General features: G+C 45.5%; 2 protein-coding genes across 2 annotated transcripts; both read left to right on the top strand.

Annotated features, from left to right (window-relative positions):
* Positions 1–4,505: 4,505 nt before the first annotated feature.
* On the top strand, positions 4,506–8,657 carry LOC120703933 (ribose-phosphate pyrophosphokinase 2, chloroplastic-like). The gene is made up of 8 exons (XM_039988144.1): positions 4,506–4,744; positions 4,873–5,064; positions 5,565–5,813; positions 6,380–6,523; positions 6,651–6,815; positions 7,170–7,239; positions 7,335–7,416; positions 8,117–8,657. The coding sequence occupies exons 1-8, from the start codon at positions 4,619–4,621 to the stop codon at positions 8,295–8,297; spliced, it is 1,209 nt and encodes a 402-aa protein (XP_039844078.1). The 5' UTR covers positions 4,506–4,618; the 3' UTR covers positions 8,298–8,657.
* Positions 8,658–11,756: 3,099 nt separating this feature from the next.
* On the top strand, positions 11,757–14,080 carry LOC120703932 (lipid phosphate phosphatase 2-like). The gene is made up of 7 exons (XM_039988143.1): positions 11,757–12,189; positions 12,299–12,386; positions 12,484–12,593; positions 12,688–12,781; positions 12,884–13,072; positions 13,179–13,238; positions 13,661–14,080. The coding sequence occupies exons 1-7, from the start codon at positions 11,953–11,955 to the stop codon at positions 13,840–13,842; spliced, it is 960 nt and encodes a 319-aa protein (XP_039844077.1). The 5' UTR covers positions 11,757–11,952; the 3' UTR covers positions 13,843–14,080.
* Positions 14,081–20,596: the final 6,516 nt, after the last annotated feature.

Raw genomic sequence — 20,596 nt, 5'->3', positions numbered from 1 at the left:
TGAGTGGGAGAGGCCCCCTACCGCCGTCGTCGTCTGCCGATGGAAACCAGACGCCCTTGCGCAGCAGAAGGACCGGTGCGAAGCGCGGAGAGGTGCGGTCGTTCGCCGGCTTGTCCTTGGTGCTAGCGCCAGGGGCCCCTGCGCCTGGCGGCAGGGCCTTGTCTGCAGCAGCACTAAGCTACGCTGAGGCGGATCTCCGGTGCTGGCGACGGCAGGACGACACGGCCAACTTCTTCCGGGATGGCCGTCGGCTCCGGGCTCCATGTTGAGAGAAAGCCTTGAACCGACGTCCTGCCGCCGGAGAGGAAGCATGACCGTTGCTTGAGAGAAAACCTTGAGCCGACACTGGGATGGCGCGGGGCGGCACGCAACAGGCGTCGCCCCCGCGCACCACCGTGCCGGCTCTGAGGCGTCGCAGTGGCGACGCACAGCAGGCGCCGCTGCCGTGCACCGTCGCACCGAGGGCGCTGGTGCCACATCGTAGTAACATGCGGCGTAGGTGCCACCATGCCTCTCTTCATCTTCTCGTTCGTCGTTGCAGAGGATGAACACGGCCCCAGAAGCCTGAAGATCCAGCCAGCGCCTGATCCTCCCCACGGACGGCGCCAAATGTCGTGGGATTTCTAGGGTACCCACAGCCGGGTGGCGGAACGCACCCGCCTATTCCCAGAGAGAGAGAGTGCTCGGGGAGGTACTAGGCGATTGGGCTGATCTAGCCCTGAGATAAGTACACAAGAACACACGATCTAGAGTGGTTCGGGCCGCCGGAGCGTAATACCCTACGTCCACTGGGAGAAGTTTTGATCTCTGTTGTGTATGAGTCTATCCTCTGCCGGGCCTTGGCTCTCACCCAGCTTGAGTTTCCTTCTAGCGGGCGCCCCCTTTTATAGACCAAGGGGGCGGATACATAGGACGTTGGGGCCCCGACAAGTGGGCCCAACGTGACTGCGCAGCATACTACGCAGAGTATTTAGATGGGTATAGTGGTTACGAATCTTTCCTCCGATACGCTCCCACGCCCTGCTAGCGCTACAGTGGTCTTCTCTTGTCCCGTCACCAAGGTGTCCGTTGGGGGAGCGTAGCTTGCGGCGTAGCCTGTGGAGGCTATTATGTAGGCGTCATAATGGGTGAAGCCGAGCCGTCGTATCCATCTGTTATGGCAGACTTGGCAGGCGCGGCGTGGGCGGCGCCAGCAGCTCCACTATCTTGGTAATACGCGATCAATAGTGTCCCCTGGTCAAAGTATAGCCTCGGCTTTTGCTACATTAATGCGGACGTCCTCCTGTCGTAATGAATGCCGCGGTAGGTGAGCCTTAATAAGGAGACCAAGCGGCCTTATATACGCGTCTGTGCCTGTTGACACGTGGTGGCCCCGGACCACCCCGAGGCGGGGTGACGATTCCTTTCCTTAGAGAGGGGTCCGGTTACTATACCGGGGGTCCCGGACCCCCATGGGGTCCGGGATTCCCTGGGGATCCGGTCCTCTTCGGGAGGAGGTCCGGAGCTTCCAGCCGTTCGGGCTGACCGCCAGCTTTTCCCGGGGCACGTGGTGCTCCCGGACCTTTACTAACCAGGGGAAGGTCCGGGACCGCTGTTGGGTGAGCGGGGCTCCGGACCGCAAGGGTCCGGCTGCTGGACGTAGTTAAGGATAACTACAAGACTCTTGCCTAGGCGCAGCAAAAGGCGGTACCCCAGTCCTGGGGTACCGACAATTGTTTTTTTACATACACCTAGATATGCATTATGTCTAGATACATAATAAAAACTATAATACTAACACGATTTACATGAGGCAACCCGAATTGATTTTTTCTATGTTTTTTAGAGAATCAGAAAATACAAAACGAGCTGGTTCCCCTGTAATCAACTCATTAAAAGCTGCCATCCGAGCAGATCGTGCCCCTGACCGTATCTTTGGCACGCGTGATGCTGTCGAGGAAACGTGCTGTTTATGGTGTCCCGTTCCCAACTTGCTAGGCCATGCGAGGAGCACCATTGTCAGTTCATCACCAGCTCACACCCTGCCCCCTGCCGATTGATTACGATGCCCGTGGCGATGTAGTGGGCAGAAAGGTTTACCGTCTCTGAGATTCGAGGGGGAGGCAAAAAGTCAAAAAGGCTCCGTAAAAAAACGGAGGCTGGAGGTGGCCGGTGCCGTTTCGTTCTTGGCTTGGACCCTCCTCCTCCTCGTGCTGGATCTGTGCTAGGCTTGTGCCGTTGCCCCCTCGCCCGGCACGCGCGACGCGCGGTGGCGCGCCAAGATTCTGGCGCGGCACGCACACAACCTCAAGGCCGCGGTCATGCGGACGCAGCGCGGGCGCGCGGCCGGGCACGCGGGCTCCACTCGCGCTGGGGCCGGCGCGCAAGTTGGCTTGCGTGTGACAAGGACGGTTCCGCCGGTGGACGCGGTGGACCGCGGGCGGGTGGGCCCGCTGGGCTCAGCGCGCTTTTGCCAACTGCCCCCCTGGTTGCGACGTTCTTTTGACAGGGGGGTTATGATCACCGTAAGGTCTCCTCCTACCTAGAGGCATCTGCTAACGTATCCGATTAATATAGCGTAAGAGCCATATCTTCCAACAGTCAGAGTCAAACACCAGCTCATATAAAGGTCCACATATCAATTTCGCTGATTTAGGGATGAGTGTATAAGACTATCTCTTGAACAAGAGATAGCTCTTATTTCTCTCTCTTCCACTTAGGTGGAAAACTGATGTGGTACAGTTATGATCCAGCTGACTCACCAACTTTGGAGGTGGCCTAAACAATTTTCCTGGCAACTTTCTGAAATGAACATGATACAACACTTTCACCTAGTACAAACAAACATCTGTACATGCTTTAATCGTGCAACAGGTTGAGACTTTTTTTTCTTTGAAATAGGAGGGGCACACCCAAAGAACACTAAAGAACAACACTTTAGTCCCACTTGATGGTGGCAAGACATCGGGCATGGCATATATTCCCTCCACGTAGCTACGGTTGGCTAGGACCTAGGAGAGTTTTGAAGAAGTCTAACTCAAGGACTCAGCTGATGCCTACACAGCATATGGTATCTAATTCGGTAATTCCACATCATACTCACGACCCGCGAGTTGGATATTTTTCTTTGAAATGGAAGTTTCAAGTGGCTACCTACGTACAATGCTTGTGTGGAAGGAAACATTTGTATGGATTACATCGCGAACAAACACTGGCGGAGCTTAAACACTAAACGAGGGGGGGCAATCTATGTAATTTAGCACTAAATATTCATAAACAATAGCAAATTACTATTCATTTAGTGGAGATTGTGTTGAACCAGTGGGGGTCATGGCCCCCTTTGGTCTCCACCAAGCTCCACCACTATGAACAAATCAAATTGATTGAGATGAGATGAAATGCACCTCACACCGAGTTGTATCTTCAAACCCAACACCAGTGGCAGAACGTGATCCAAGAGCAAGAGGGCCCAAGATCAAGCGCTACACATTATAGAGCTCTTTTACAATAATTGTAAAGTACCAATGAGTACTTTCAGGTAATTTTATCTTGAATTTTTGTTCTAGCCGTTGGTCTATGAAAAGTATTTATAAAAATTAAATTTAATTTAATTTGGTCACACTTTTTGATACTTGATTCCACATTTTGGATGTACCAAATATTTTATTCTAGGTACTCACCACCGTAATATTTTATCAGATGAACGACTCCTATTTTTCTCAATCATTGTAAAATTTCTCTTATACTATTTGTAGTGAAGGAAACATTAGAAACACCGGAGACCAAATTGCCATTGCTGATCGACTTTGAATAGGCAATGATATACTGAGGCTGTGCGTTGATGGGATATTAGAAAGTTTCCCTTAGGCAAGCAGGGGTTGGAGCCTAGTTTCGCCAATACCGAGGTCCACCCGTGCCCAACACCATCAATACCCTATTCACAACTTATAATCTTTTTTCATTATATAACACGAGTGATGCTGTTTTATCACGGAATCTTGCACGAGTCCTAAAAAATTCCTACATTTCAAACTTGCATTGCTCCCCTACGGCATCGATGCAATTACCACGGAGCGGCTGGACGCAACTGCAAAGTAGCGAGATTATTCTATTAACCCTATGCCCAAATTAGTGAAATCGCATCACCAAAGCGCGAATGCGCCACGCATATAAGGTTAGTTAAATGAACATATCTGGTGCAAACCACAACTTCGTAAAAACCTGTACAAACTACAATAAAAAAAATCATCTAAATTCACCAAAAAAATCACACATATAGATGATATATTAATATACAATATTGTAAAATATCTTGTCCAAATTTGTTATTTTTATATCTCACAAACAAAATAAAATTTAGACAAGATATTTTATAAAATTGTGTATCATTATATTATTTACATGTTTGATTTTTTTTAATTTAAACAATTTTTTTATCGTAGTTTGCACGAATTATCACGAAGACCGTGATTTGCACTGATACGTTTCAGTTAAATACCGCGGAATACCGCATCACAAAACGGACCGCGACGCAGTCACCACCACGGCACCACCGCCGCCGCCGCCGCCACCCCGAGCTCCCGCACTCCAAGGCGGCGCGCACCCTTCCGCTCTCAAAACCCTAGCGGAGCGTGCCACCATGGCGGCCACCGCGGCCGCGCCTGGGACCGCGTCCTCCCTGCTCCTCTCCCCGCGCCGCAGCCGCGGCGGCGGCGGCGCCGCTTTGTCGTCGTTCCGCGCCGCCGCCCCGCGCTTCCGCTCGCCGGTAAGCCTTCCATCTCGTTCGTGGAGTGGGCGTGACAGGGTTTGAGATTGGCGCCCCGCGTGGTGGTGACGGGTGAGGTCGTGCTGCGTTTTTTTTTACTTATTTTCTTCCTTTTCCTGTCTGAGCAGAGGTGCGTGCTCGGGAGCGACCAGCTGCGCGTGGTGGATGGGGGGAAGCGGACGGGCGGGGTCGAGCCGTGGGGCGCGGTGTGGACGCCGAAGGCGCCCGCGTCGGAGGCCAGGCTCGCGGCGCTGCCAAGGGAGGCGCGGGACTCCAGGATGAAGATCTTCTCCGGCACGGCCAACCGCCCGCTCTCCCAGGTGGGCTCGCCCTGCTCTGTTCCCCCGCGTTGGTTGCTTGGTTCCGTAGCTACTTAAAGAAAATAGATTTTTTTTTAATTTTTATTAAGCGACCTGTGGACTAGAGTTGTATATATGGTACTTGATTTCTCGTTCTACAGTCGTCAAATGCCACTTTAAATGATAAATGTCTTTTTACAATCCAAATATTTGGTGCTTTACGTGAAAGGGATGTCACCCCCTTGCAGCTGTAATTCCATTTTTTTAAAAAAAGTGTACAAGGCTTTATGGATTTGTATCTTCCGTCCACTATGGCTGAACGACACTTTTTTGACAGTTCTACTAAAATAGACATGAAAGGTATTGGTACCTTGTCAGATGTAATACAGCCAATTTACTACATGTCCATGTTGTTTTGTTTTCAAGATTTTATGTTTGATTCGCTATGGATGTTAAGGTACTGATTGGTGATTGTGAATGTGCTACTGAATACTGGTGCCTGTCTCTGTATTTATTTATAGGAAATTGCTGCTTACCTGGGTGTGGACCTTGGCAAGATCCTCATCAAGCGCTTTGCCGATGGAGAAATTTATGTTCAGCTGCAAGAGAGCGTGAGAGGATGTGATGTGTTCTTGGTTCAACCAACATGCTCTCCTGTCAACGAAAACCTCATGGAGCTCTTCATCATGATTGATGCATGCCGGCGGGCTTCAGCACGGTCTATTACTGTTGTCATTCCATACTTTGGGTATGCCAGAGCAGACAGAAAGGTAGTAGCAAACTGATTCGGAGATTTTTAGTTCTAGTCCATATCAAGTCCAGATTCAGAATTTAATTAAAATACAGAAAACTCAGATTGTTTTGAGTTTAATTACTTCTTCATCTTGTTCCCTGCCTAAATGCATGTAAAGATAGCTTCATCAAAACAAAATTCAACATTTGAGCTACTTGTCACGGATTGTTGTCTGTGCAACTGATTTTCATGCAGCAAAGTTGGCAACTTGTTTGGTGCCCCAATTCCATGATGGACTCCAAAATGAAGTTCTTTTTTCCATGCTGATTTTCATGCAACAGTGTTGGCAACTTGTTTGGTGCCTCAACTTTATTGTGGATACCAAAATAATGTTTTTCTCCTGCTTCCTTAATTCTTCTAAATCCATCTATTATGCATGATTGTTTCCCATTTCCTATACTTGTGTTATTAGCTATTACTCAATAGTTAATACTAATACAGTAAGGGTCTCTAGATATTAAGTGTGAGGAATGGAGTTGTACAACCTAAATTGAATATCTAGTCTTCCCTTTGTTGAACTGAGCAAGTTCTTCGGTCTTGCAGGCTCAAGGACGTGAGGCTATTACTGCCAAACTTGCTGCAAATTTACTTACAGAAGCTGGAAGTGATCGTGTCATTGTGTGTGATATTCATTCTACACAAGCGTTGGGGTACTTTGATATTCCTGTGGATCATATATATGGACAGGTAGTATTAGCAGCAAAATTGCTTTCTTTGACATTACAGTGTTTAAATATCGCATCTCCTTGTTAAGAAGTTTCATTGCTGAAAACTTGAGCTGATAACCAATTATTGTCATCTTTGTTATATGTAGCCTGTGATTCTGGATTACCTTGCTAGCAAGACAATATCTGAAGATCTTGTGGTTGTTTCTCCTGATGTGGGTGGTGTTGTCAGAGCACGTGCATTTGCCAAAAAATTATTTGATGCTCCTTTAGCTATTGTTGATAAAAGAAGACAGGGTCACAACATGTCAGAGGTGAGAATGGACACCTTTGAATTGAAGTAAATTTAAATTTAATTTAACAGCCCCCTTTTTTGTTGACTTCCTGTAAACAGGATAGGACTTTGCTAAATATTTTTCTTTCTGTGTCAAGAGGTCAACTATTTTTTTTTTCAAATATAATGATTCACCATAAATTAGTAGTTTGTTAGATATACTAAAATTGTAAGTTAATGTTGTTATCACCTAATGTTTTATTAATCTATCTATGTACTTTGTGGGTTTTTACCCAGTCAACCTAGTTTTGACATGTGTTGATCTCTGCAATCACTTTTAGTGGCTTGCCGAATGACTGTGTTTGAGCTTCCTACTTCTGACTATGCCCTGCAGGTCATGCACTTAATTGGTGATGTGAAAGGGAAAGTTGCTATCATGGTTGATGATATGATTGACACAGCAGGTTGGCAATCTGTTTTGTTTCCCAACTTTTTTTGGTTATACATATTTTCAGTGTATTCCTTCCAATATTCACTTTTTTGTATTAATAAAACCCAGGGACAATCACTAGTGCTGCAACTTTGTTAAAACAGGAGGGAGCTGAAGCTGTTTATGCTTGTTGTACGCATGCTGTTTTCAGGTTTGCTAGTTGGCTATATAACTTCTATTTTTAGTATTTTGTTATGGCGAAGAACATACATGATGTAATGCTTCATGATTTCCTTTTTTCTAATATTATTCTTAAAGTAGGTTCATGAAACTGATTAAAAAATTACAACAGGATACAATTTGCAGCTAGTCTAACAATCTCATCAGTAGATTCGTCTGCCTACTGTACACTGCCTATCTGCCTTTAGTTTGGACTCTTCAAGCCTTTCTTTTTCTCTCGTGCTCTCTAACAATTGTACACATAACATTATTATCCAAACTAAGCTTTTCTTACCTCCCCCCTGTTGTTAAGGTAACAAGTAAGTTAAAATATGCATGGTTGAGTACTTGAGTGTAGATTTCTTCTGTAGTGGGTGCACTCCTAAATGGTTTCCATTTGTGAATGTTTTCGAGAATACTGAGGCCTGTATACGCCATCCTTGGTATTTTGGTGTAGGAAGGTGCTTGAGAAATCTTTATTTTTATCAAATGCCCAAAAAATGACTAAATTTGTTACGGTTAAAATTGACTTTGTTAGTGAATTTCGTTGTCAAATTCTACTTGCTAATCTGCAGCCAAATTATTTCAGAAGGTAGCAGGTTGCTTGAAATCTCTGCTCTAACAAGCTGTATGTGTATTCTCACATGATTAGTGCTTTGAGAGATCTTTGTACTGACACGGTTGCTTTGCAGCCCTCCTGCAATTGAAAGGCTTTCTGGAGGCATCTTTGAGGAAGTCATAGTGACAAACTCCATCCTGCTGCCAGAAGACAAATGCTTCCCTCAGCTGACGGTGCTTTCAATGGCAAACCTTGTAGCAGAAACAATCTGGCATGTCCATCGTGATGGCTCCGTGAGCAGCATCTTCCAATAACGAAAACGTGTCGCCTTGTCCCGTCTCACATGTATGCAGTATAGAGAAGGTACCTTGTGCCTGTCCTGTTTTTGTAGGGAGTCAGTTTTGGCGGCAAGATATAATAATGCGGTATTGCCAAGATATAATAAGGTGGTATTGCTGATGTAAGCCTGGTGACCATTTTGGCACCATGGTACTGAATATAGGATGTTGAGCTCCGAACCTGCCTCTTGGTGTGGAGGCTCAGTGGTAGCATAAAAAATCATGACCCGTGCATGTCACTCGCATAATTCTTTGGATATTGCGGGGCGAGAGACTCGGCTGTTCATGCCATCCAGACAATAAATCAATGACAGTATGAATAGCTCCATTGAATCACTGCTTCGTGCCATCGGATTACTTGATTTACTTTGTTGCAATTTTTGGCCTTCTAGAACTCTTATACTTTGCAAGCGCCATGGGACCACGAATTGAACAATTTGAATTAGCCATGGGGCTTCTATCGAAGTGTGATACTGGAGCCTGGTCGGTCTTGTGCGTTCTGATGGTTACACGTCCTAGTCGTGTGGGATTCCTGGCGCCTTCTCTTCTTAGGAGGGCATAACCTACACATTTTTTGTGGATCAAATGTGATCCTAGCTTTCTTGGCTTCTTGTCAACTCTTATCCTGCCATTTGTAGTTCTTTCACGGGATAGACGTGTCCCAAGTTTTATCTCTTTAGTTGAGAGATGGACGATGCATTTTTTTTTGAAAGAAAGACAATGCATTTTCATTTATCATCGACGCATTTGCTTGGAGATGTGTACTAGTACCATGCGTTGGCATTGAGATGGTGATGCGTGGGGTTGCAACTTGTAACCAACCTCCAAGGTAACTGTCTGCATGAGTGAACCAACAACCGTCCCCTGCTATTGAGCTGCCTAAGTGCAACTTTTTCTGTGGATATAGAGGATAGCACAAAGATGTTTACTTCCAATTTGGTACCTAGGGCGGAACCGGAATGCGCCTTCTTTGAAGGTGTTGCCTGATGGAGCCTGATCGAATGGGAGTGGTGGATGCCTCCCTAGCGCCTCTTCCTAAAGTTGCACGACCTGCACAATTTTGATGAGTAGTGCGAAGCTGTTCTTGACACCCCCAACGCACGACCTAATGGGTGTGGGTGCAGTGCAGCAGGTCAGTCTGAAACGCTGAGCCATAGCCCATAGGTGAATGCTACGCGTATATAAAGTCGATCGAGGTAGCACTTGCGAACATGACTGCTCAATTTAGTCATTATGGTGGGTGATCGTGTACTCGATCTAACTCGTACTCTCGTAGCACAAGTAAATCGGGTTTCTTAAAGACGGTGCCCCTCCGGCCTTCTCCGCGTTTCACGGCTGCGTGCTGCTCTTGGCATCACGCCACGTCATCAAGATGAGCTCGTGACTTTTGGTGCTGCGCAACAGGCTCCACGAGGAGAGAAAGGGTAGAGGTGCCCATATATCTTGATTTTCGTGCATTTCAAACTAAAAAATATTCTACTTTATGAACTAGTTATCCAAATTAAATTTCGATTGCACCGTTGTGTTTCTTACAACAAAATCTTCAAAACTAGACCACACTCGATTATATTTAGATGATATTTTTCTAAAATATTTTTAGCTTGTTTTGGAACATTTTATTTGGTTCTGAAACAATTTGCATCTCTGAAATATTTTTAACTCCGACGGACTTGTGCGATGATATGACGGTGGCCTTGGTAAACTTGGAGGCTCCGTGCATCAGGACCATGACGTGCTAGACATGAGAGAATGGACCACACGATCGCTCTGGCATCGAAGTCAGCGTGGAACGGGTTCAGCTTGCCACACGACGGTGGACATGGAGGAAAAGAATTCGATAGTATTCATTCCGTATTGTATGCCCAACTTCCATTTCCACATATTGATAGGTTATGAAGTGTGAGTACCCCACCTGTAGCGATGAAAAAAAGCAATAAATGAGGCTCAGGGTGCAGTTATATATCACTTCAGATGATATTTCCACCTATCATTACCTGGAGGATATATTAGATGGGCAATCATCAGCTCAACTGTGGAACTGTTTCCATACGTACCGCGGGATAATAGTTTTAGCTGGCGTGGCCCACATGCATGCAAATTCAAAATTAAAAAAACTACAACTATTAGATCAAGCTTCTAAATTAAATTTAAATTGCACCATTATCTTTCTTATGACAAGATCTCAATTACTTATGTTTAAATGACATTTTGAAAAAAAAAATTACACTAAATAATCAATTTCAACTATTGGGAATAAATATTTTTTTACGAAAAAGGTTAAACATATCGAACAAATAATAATATACTACAAATAAAATATTAAACATCGCGAACTTTATGTGAAGAACAAATACATCTACATTTAAAAAATATATTTTTATAAGTAAACATACACGTGATGAACAACTTAGCTCATACAAAGAAATAAATTATTTCACACCCCAACTTATGGGTCCACAACACAAATAAATTAATATTTGATACTATAGTAAAATGTTTTTTTAGATCACGGTAAAAGGTAAGCAAGTACAGATCTACCAATATGATATCTTATAAAAGAAACAAACATGGTTGATAAAAATTATAAGAATGATAAATTATATACTCAAACAAGATTATGTACATGAGACTTATAATGAAGAAAGAGAGAGAGAATAGATAAATAAATAGATACAAAAGATTGGGAAAAAGAAGGGAGATAGAAATAGAAGGAAAGAAATAGGAAAGAGAAGAAAAGAGCAAGAGAAATAAACAAAAGAAGAAAATAAATAGAAAAGAACAAGATTTGTTAGGTCAGTCTCAATGAGAGTTTCATGGAGGATTTCATGACATTAAATATTATCACTTTTGCTGACATGGCAAGGAGAGAGAAGGCTGGAGTTTCATGGAATATGAGGAGAGTTTCATCACCATGAAACTCATTTGGCACAGTTACCTAGTTCTCAGTCTAGATAACTGTGCCCATGAAATTTCCGCTGAGACTGGCCTTACATTCTTATCACTAATATAGTGTAGATGTTAATTGGGAACATGCAACTTTATTTTGCAGAATTAATAGCTGATCGTCCGAGCTTCTATTCATTATCGTAACTCCGTCAAAGTTTTTATCAGATGCTATTTAAAATATTTGTAATAAATTGACTATTTGAGAATAAGAAAAGGGAAGCATAAGCTTAGCAAAGCACGCTATATTAGGGATACCTGATATAATTTTTTACATATTTTTTGAATAAAATTTCAAGTATGCTCTTTAACTCATTTATATTGTTAAAATTCATTATAGTGCTAGGGTGCGCAAAGCGCGCTAAATGTTCTTAGTGAAGTAAATGACACAGCTTCCACGAACTGACACAGAAAGCGCCTGGAGCGAGCGACAAGTCAGCAGCAGCGACCAGCGACTCAGAGAAAAGTCATTGACTTCTCTACACCTCCCAGCTTCTCACCGGCTTCCTTCCGATAACGAAGGGAAGGCAGCGCAAAATGCACGCAGGCGAAAAGATTCCGAGAGAAACGCAACGGAACAAGAAGGTCTCCTCTCGATCAGGATCAGGTGCCACCGCGCAGGGTAGGAGCAGCTCGCCGCCTCGCCGAGGCCGTCGAGTCTAGGCGAGCAGGAGAGGGAGGAGAAGGGATGCAGCCGCCGGCGACCGCTGGCCCGGGAGCCGCGGCGGCGCACCCGTGCCTGAGGACTCACGGGAAGGAGGTCGCCTGGCTGCACCTGGTCGACTGGATCGTGCTCCTCCTCCTCGTCGCCATGTACGGCGTGCTCGGCCTGGTCCAGCCCTTCCACCGGTTCGTCGCCGGAGACATGATGGCGGCCCTCCGGTACCCCATGAAGGACAACACCGTGCCCGGCTGGGCCGTGCCGGTACATTCAGAAACCTCATCTTTCTGCACAAGACCATGTTCTTGGTTGAAATTGTAACAACTGTATTTCCCCGGATCAATGATCTTGATTGTTTTCGAATTTCGTGCAGGTTATTGCCATCGTTGTGCCGATGGTTTTCATCATCGGAGTATACGTGAAGAGGAGGAACGTCTACGATCTGCATCACGCCATTCTTGGCAAGTTTCTTACGCTAGCTAGTCATTGTTTTTTGTTCTGGGGATGTGCCTGGCAATAGCTTATTTCTGACGTGCACAATTAATTATGTCCAAGCAGGCCTTCTGTTCTCGGTTCTTATAACAGCCGTCCTGACAGTCGTGGTCAAGGACGCTGTAGGTCGGCCGCGCCCGGACTTCTTTTGGCGCTGCTTTCCTGACGGAGTGCCGGTGAGTTCTGTTGTGGCCACAGCTTCTTCAGATAGAGCTACGCGGTTCACCTGTAACTCTGACTGATGATTTTTACCTGAACAATCCATTTTAGATGTACAACAACATCACCGGAGATGTCATGTGCCACGGAGACCCGAAAGTAATCAAAGAGGGGTACAAGAGCTTCCCCAGTGGGCACGCTTCAGGTAGGCGATCGCCTACAGTTCTGAAAGCCCTTCTCTGAATGCAGTCTGCCACTTTTCTGAAACCTTATACAATGGGTAGTTGTCTTTCTTCTCCTCTTTCAGGTTGTTTTGCGGGGCTTGGATTCCTGTCATGGTATCTGGCCGGCAAAATCAAGGCTTTCGATCGAAGAGGCCATGTCGCCAAGCTCTGCATCGTCCTTCTGCCTCTGCTTCTTGCGTCAATGGTCGCCGTGTCGCGAGTGAGCGACTACTGGCACCACTGGCAGGATGTCTTCGCTGGTGGACTCCTTGGTATGCATCAAATTCAGTTCAGCTTCAGTGACCCTCCATCAACTGTAACTCTTATGATTCCTGAAGAACACGCAGCCATTTGACTCTGCTTCGCACAACTCTGCAGGATTGGTGGTTGCTTCATTTTGCTTCCTTCAGTTCTTTCCACTGCCATACGGTGAACATGGTATGTTGCCTGGTTGCATATAATAGAACAGGAAAGAATTGTTTCTCTCCTTTTTTTTAAAAAAAACCATTATTAGTTGTCCACTTGCTGGATCCATCAACTGTCAAAGTGGAATTTAAAACCTGTGCAGCCATTAAAAACACAGGGCTAATCAAGTCTTTCTCTTCTTTCAACAGTCCCACAGTACAGTCAAAGGTTTCTAGCTGCATAGGTGGACACACACACACACACACACACACACACACACACACACACACACACACACACACACACACACACACACACACACACACACACACAGATAAAGCATTGGGCCTAGAATCACGGCTACATGTCGTTTTGAACACTGAAAGTCTATAATACGAACTTTTTTATGAATGGTTCAAATTGCAAAGCTTATTTCATTACATGTTTACTTGCAGGATTTTGGCCTCATGCATACCTTGAACACCTTCGTCGGCCTGCGTGTGAAAGCCGAGTGCTGTCAACAACAAACTCGAATATGCACCATCAGTCACAGTCACTTCATCTTTCTGGAACGAGCGAGCTGAGAACCAGCAGCCAAGCGCTGGGTTCCATGGAAGAAGGAAGCAGGGACCAGTGACTGAAGAGTGCAAGCAGGGGCGGAGCCAAGAATTTTGTTTTCCTTTTGTGTGTGTGTGTGTGTGGGGGGGGGGGGGGGGAGGGCAGTAAACATGGTCAATATATAGTTATAATTAGGTGGTCAACAAATTTGTGAATTGAATATATATTTCACCGTATTCGCTAACTTCTAGCTGCCCTGCTCTCGGTAATATAGAAAATCATAATATGATTCCGCAAAGGCAAATATTAAAAAATAATATTCTTTACACAAGTGGTACCATACCAAAATATTTGGAACACCTAGCCTTTTTTTTCATACCAAAATAGACCCTCGCTAGTGCCTATTTCATCACCGCTGCATCCGTGACGTTCCAAGACGGCATCAAGATTCGGGACTACATGAAGCAGCAGGCGTGTCTCCTGTGGCAACCAACGGCACGGTCATCGGCCGGACGCCGCCTTGGCCACGGATGGCGCATCCATGTCCGGCCGCGCGCGGCCCCAACATCAACGCGCCGGACATCACCGCGCCGGGGATGGACATCCTGGCCTCGTGGTCGTGGAAGGAAGACACGCGCGCCCTTCAACATAATCACCGCCTCGTGGTCCATGGCGTGCCCGCACGTGTGAGCGGCATCGCCGCGCTGCTGCTCCGATCCACCACGCGCGGCCGGGCGCGATCTCAGGTCCTTGTCGGTGGTGCTCGACTCCGGCAAGAAGGTCGTCACGCAGCGGCGCGCCGTGCGGAAGGAGTCAAACGCCATCCTTTTAAGATAATGGAAACGAGTTCCGGCCTCTAAAAAAAGTATATGGCTAAAAGATTATTATACAACAGAGCTGTCCATTGGCTAATTGGAGGAAAGTTTAAAGAAAAAAGAATCTAAACCAATCCTGAAGTAATGATACATATTAAGGGAAACAGAAGGCATTACGAAGTCGTCTTCCCCATTGTACTCCATGCTACTCTTAATCACCGTCAACTGCACTACAACAGGTAGAAAGAAAGAAAACCTAGCTAGAAAGCTAAGATAAAAAACTGAATTGTGGCATTCCTGTTACAATGCTTTTATTTGATCTCATCAAATCAGCAGTAATAGTTGAGGCCATGAAAGATTGAAAGCCATGGTTAAGGCAATGGTAATAGCCATTGTTAAGACTATTGTAACAGCCATGGTTATTGCTGCTGTTAGAGAGAGAATTCAAGGAATCCACTAATGTTAGACATAACATCTATCTTGTAATCCCCTATATATATCTATGTATATGTAACCTTGAGATCAATGTAAAAATGCTAATTCACTATTCAATTGTCTCTACAATTGTTCCCGTCGTGCTGGACCACTGGGGGGGGGTGTGTCCCTATACACCTTCCGCAAGGCGAATAAACTATATATCTATAAAGCCCATTAAAACTCATTAAAATCTAGTAGTAATACAATAGTACAAGGAGGCCAAATTAGAGATTTAAACTCAACAATTCAAAAACTTAAATTTAACATTTTATGAAAAATGGATCAACATTTAAAAAAATAGTAAAAATCCAACATTTTAAAAAAACGCATACATCAACATGTTGAAAAATAGTACCTTCAATTTTTTTACAAACTATTTTAACATCTTTAGACAATAGATTCAACATTTATCAAAACCCAGATCAATATTTTTTTTGGCAAAATGAATTGCTGCAAATTATATTCGGCGTGCTTCTGCTACAGAAGTAAGCCCAACGCCCATTTGGCAAGCAAACCAGCGCCCCGTATCTCGAAAACACGATTTTGTTCCCGGCAACCCGAGGTGAGTCTATCCTGTCCATTGATTATGTCCCGAGATTCGTGCCAGCTTGTCCTTTATGACTGTATTCTGCCGTATTTCCATTTTCTTAGGCCGTGTATTTCCTCTTTCACAGCTGACACGCTGCAGTTGAATGGACATAAAGGTGGTTGGGAACGGCGTGGAAGCTGACACGCTGTGCGGACGTTTCATTTTTTTATCCCCTCCGCGGGCTAACGTGTGTGGCTGAGGTTGAGTCTGGCATCATGTGGTCCTCCTTTTTTGTTTTTCCATTTTTGTTTTAAGTTTTTTACTGGGCGTATATTCCGCATAGTAGCTGTTACCTGGCGGTCTTTTCTGGTGGTACAAGAGGGTACCACAAAACATTACGTGGTACCATTTCTTACCGTTACCTCTGATCATCTGTGTTCTGATCATTTTCTTATTTTCTTACCGTTACCTCTCCGCCGCTAATTTTTTTACCATTTCTTCACACATATAGAGAAGACTATTTTTATTAGCTGTCCAATTGTGTACTTCAGCTCCAGCCAACAATAATATTTTGTTGGTAGTGAAATAAACATGTACCAATATACTAGTACCTTGTCAATAAATATTTTGAATTTTAAATACAAGTAACTGTGACCTTCAAAAAAAATGACCTTAAAAAAATACAAGTAACTGGGAGAAAATGCTAAGTAATTTTTTAAAAGATTCTACTGTCATATATATTCATTTTCTTTTCTCACTTCATGTGCTAGCTGATACCAGACTATACTAGTATCATGTGTGCAAGAACTCATTTGCAGTGATATATATAAAAATTATATATATCCGTTGAGCTGATCCTCTAGGGCATGTATACAGACTTTTTATGTACCATGATGTATATGCAACACATTATTTAATTTACCTGGTGCCACCCAGTATCCGAGCCTAAGCACACCGATTTTTATGGATGACAAAGAAATGAAATTGCTAGGAATTTCTGAAACAAGGTCAAAGAATATCAAAGTGCGGTACATGTACCTATACATATTGTGTTTCGACAACTAGCTTCGAAATAATATAAAAGATCATGTGCAAATTTATTTGAGAATCAAAGCCCCATCCAAACAAAAATGTACATAGTCACGGCCAGTGTCTATCTTAGAGAAGCAAGACCCTAATCAAAACACTGCTTAAAGTAAGTGTTCATGGGATTTGAACTTCGATATGGAATTATACATCGTATACCTGCTCCACGAGCAAGGGAGCTTGCCGCCCTTCGCAATGGTTCAGCTACGTCAAGAATCTAAGGAACTATCATAGATCAAAGAAGTGAGGATGGCTGGAGACGGAGCAGACGAGTCAAATTGCGAGAGGTTTTGCCCAACTGCACACACATCAGAACAAAAATTAGAATCTCTCCACTAGTCCACTCAATAAAAGCAATTGGCAAGAAAAAATGGATCAGCATATTGCACAGCCTAGGAAGCATCACACAAGGTGCAGTATTGATATCAGCTTATACCAAGTATTGATTTAGCTAGTAATATAGTCTACAAAATAAAACACTACCCCCGTGGCACGAACAGAGAAGAGAAGGTTGCTCGTGGAAGTACCTATCGACTGCTGCTCGCAGAGGAGGACGCGGATGTGGTACCGATGACCACCGCGGCAGGCGCATACCGCACAACGCTACCCCCGATTGCCGGCTGCCCCATTGTACCTACTATAAATGAGAAATATTTTTGAAACTCAAGAGTAAAGATAAATATAGAAGAAACCCAGTACATGTGTACCACTTTATTTAAAGATTTACCATGTACTACTATATGAATGCACAAATAAGATTGGACAAGAAGACAACAATAATGCAATTATTGTCAAATCAAGCTTGTTTCAGGGTTTTCCTTTCGAATGATTAAGCAAAACAAACGTGCATGTAGCAATATGCACAAACATTCTGAGAGCTAAAAATGGGAACTTGGAAACAGGCAGAATGTATTTACACACTAGAAGTTTTGAAGCAAGTATTCAGCGTCCTTCTCAGCCCGCAGCCACGCTCATCACCCTCCTCCACGAGTGGAACACTGCCATTTGCAACGGCGCTGAGCGATCAACAATCTAAGGAACCGCCAGACATCAAAGTGAGGACGGCGTGAGGGAGAATGGAGTCAAATTTTGAGGAGTGTTGCCAAGCTACACACACATCAGAACAAAAATTAGGATCTCCACTCGATAAAAGCAGTTGGCAAGAAAAAAAAGTGGATCAGCATATTGCACAGGCAAGGAAGCATAACAAAAGGTGCAATCTTGCTATCAGCTTATACCATATCCCGAGCTAAGCAAACATATCTTTCACAATAATCACGCATCCATCATTGCAAGTATCAGCTAAGGGAGAAAGAAACAATGGCTTGAGAAGGTGAATAAGCACTATGTGAGGTACAGAAGACAGGGCCCCCAAAAAAAATGGTAGTAGTAAAGGGATGTCATCATTTGGCCATATAAAATTGTAAGTAAATGACCATTTGATGATTTAGATTTAGTATTAAGGCCATTGCAGTCAAGAATTAAACTTTTGGAGCAGATATGAGTGGTGGGTTTTATAGCTAAAAGTTACAAAACTCTAGTCCTTTACTTATGTGCATGCAAATGCAAGCTAGTATCCAAGGATAAGAGGAATGAAGCATCACTCATATCATTAGAATCTCTGAAGTCAGGATACTGGATCGATATGGGGTGAAGCTATATGCGATGAGGCAACATGTGAACAAACGGAAGAACAAGGCAAAAATCATCAAAATGGATGACCCTAGAAATGTTGGTGCTAGCAATATGAAAATCAATTAAGCATGTCAACCAAATGCTACAGAGAGTTTTGATCTCAACTTAGGACAGTTGGGATTGGGATGCTACATCTCTATGCACAGTACTGTCCAAAATTACTACCTTACTGCTGATCCTTGAATATCTAAAGAGAAAAACATGCATTGTACAGCAGCAAGATTTTCTGAAAAATCAATTACCCCCATTGGAGTACAGATAGCTACTGTACGGATCTGTACGTAGTAGACCAATATGACATGGTTAAAAAGCCTAGTGAGTCTATGTAGTAATCATGGGATCACCCTTCGCTGAGATCCTTTGGGATGCACCAAATGATCTTAAAGCTTTTAATAGAGGAATTTGAGAATGAGGCATCCTAAACTTGTTCGATTGAAGCATCTTGGGAAACCAACAGAAAATGAGACACTGCAAAACAACTGATTCCATCTATCATGTATCACCACTGAGTTTGCTGAGGAATTGGGAAGACAAAAGGCAAACCTCTTTCTTCTTGCACTCCTTGTAATCGTCGAACTGTTGCTGACACTTGCTCTTGTCCTGGTTGGCCTCCAAACCTTAAGAAACAACGATAGCATCAGCGAATGACCATACAACATGCCACTACAAAGAAAGAGTTCCCTAGTGAACGTGCAAGTGCGAAGGGATCCGGGAGAGGAGGAGACGGCGGCGCCAGATTGGGGATTCCGGCGGTTGGATAAAGTTGTGCGCATACACTTGTGGGAGGCGGTGTACTGGGGGAAGTAGGCGGAGTCCGCGATCCTGGCGGCGCTGGCGTACGGTGGCTGCGGCGGCGACGTCCCCGGGGATGCGCGGTGGTGGGTGGGGGACGCCGAGGCTGCCTGTGCCGTCGCCATGGTGCCGAGTCGTCGTCATCTTCCTCTCCTCTTTTGGAATGCGGTGGGAGGCGGTGGGCGTCCGCGCCAGTGAGGTGCTCGATGGAATGCCGCTCTGCGAGGCGGATGAGAGGAGGCGTCGGGAATGGATCGGGGTAGCGCGCAGTTGCACACATGGGGCCGGCGTCATCCTCGTTGGTGTGGTCCTCGTTGAGGGAGAGCGAGCAGAGGCCGGCGAGGCCCGTTGCGGGGAGTGGGACGGCGCGGAGGCTCAAGCGCCCCTCGCCTCCGCCGCCGCGACCCACCAGACGGCGTCCCGCCCGAACGCGCCGCCGCCGCCGCCCACCAGCCCCGACGGGGCGGCGGCGCTAGCAGGCGCGCCGAGCTCGACGTGGAGGCGCAGGCACCGAGCTCACCGCCGCCGGATCCGGCCTCGCGAACACCGGATCGAACGCGCGGAGGGCCGCGCCGAGCTCACCACCGCCGGATCTGGCCTTGCCAGCGTCGGATCCAAGCTTGGGAGGCAAGCGCCGCCAGCCCGGGTCTCGGCCTGGCGCCGCCGAACCCGGCCTCGCCGGCCCCGGAACTGGGCCTCTCCGGCTCGGGCGGGTGAGAGGATGGAGTCGCCGGGCCGAACCGAATCGGTACCTTCCTTCTGGTCGGCGTACACGAGCTGCCGCCCCTCGTTCTCCATCGCCTCCCCTCGACCTCAACAATAGAGCTGTACCCTAGGAAGCAAATGGCTGGCCGTGCCTAAATGGGTACCTCCCCTTTATTTAATTATTCTCCATTTGCATGTTCAAATTTCAAATTTTGAATCCACTAACCACCGATTAATCTAGTACTTGGTGTGCAGGATGGAGCGCCTCCCATTTGTTCCACGCAAACCAATGAAAAGTGTGAAATTACTAAAATACCTTTTGTCTTTTGTGAGAAGAGTCCAGATATTGTTTTGTCTTTTCTATAAGAAGTTTCCGGAGACTTTTTTTTTGTGGAAGATGGGTCAAAGTTGATTTTTTGTGGGACAAATTTTGAACTCTACATTTATTTTGGGACGGAGGAGTACGTATCTGCACCCTCCAATGTTTTCTTTCTGAACACATCGCAGCGGCTCTGTCCAGCTCCTGACAGGAACACGAATTTCAAAGCATACTTCAACGGTACAGATACCGACTACCGGAGTTCCCTAGTACTAGTAATCTTCATTCCCATCGCACGAAACGAGAGGCCGTCTGGCCGGCAGCCGCCGCCGCCGCGCGCCGCCCTCCGTGAAGGTTTCCGGTGATCGGAGGGATCCAAATCGAGTCAGCCGCATCTCGCGAATCCGTTGAGCAC

The sequence above is a fragment of the Panicum virgatum genome, chromosome 4K (genome assembly GCF_016808335.1).
Source record: "Panicum virgatum strain AP13 chromosome 4K, P.virgatum_v5, whole genome shotgun sequence".
NCBI lineage: Eukaryota > Viridiplantae > Streptophyta > Magnoliopsida > Poales > Poaceae > Panicum > Panicum virgatum.
Note: the sequence above shows the minus strand (reverse complement) of the source record. Positions and strands in the feature narration are given on the sequence as shown.

Excerpts from the sequence above, each read along its gene's own strand:
- LOC120703932 (XM_039988143.1), top strand. The coding sequence starts at position 11,953 with ATGCAGCCGCCGGCGACCGCTGGCCCGGGAGCCGCGGCGGCGCACCCG. Across the intron at positions 12,190-12,298 it reads TGCCCGGCTGGGCCGTGCCG|GTTATTGCCATCGTTGTGCC; the intron begins GTACATTCAGAA and ends AATTTCGTGCAG. Across the intron at positions 12,594-12,687 it reads GCTTTCCTGACGGAGTGCCG|ATGTACAACAACATCACCGG; the intron begins GTGAGTTCTGTT and ends AATCCATTTTAG.
- LOC120703933 (XM_039988144.1), top strand. The coding sequence starts at position 4,619 with ATGGCGGCCACCGCGGCCGCGCCTGGGACCGCGTCCTCCCTGCTCCTC. Across the intron at positions 6,816-7,169 it reads AGGGTCACAACATGTCAGAG|GTCATGCACTTAATTGGTGA; the intron begins GTGAGAATGGAC and ends TATGCCCTGCAG. Across the intron at positions 7,240-7,334 it reads TGATATGATTGACACAGCAG|GGACAATCACTAGTGCTGCA; the intron begins GTTGGCAATCTG and ends AATAAAACCCAG.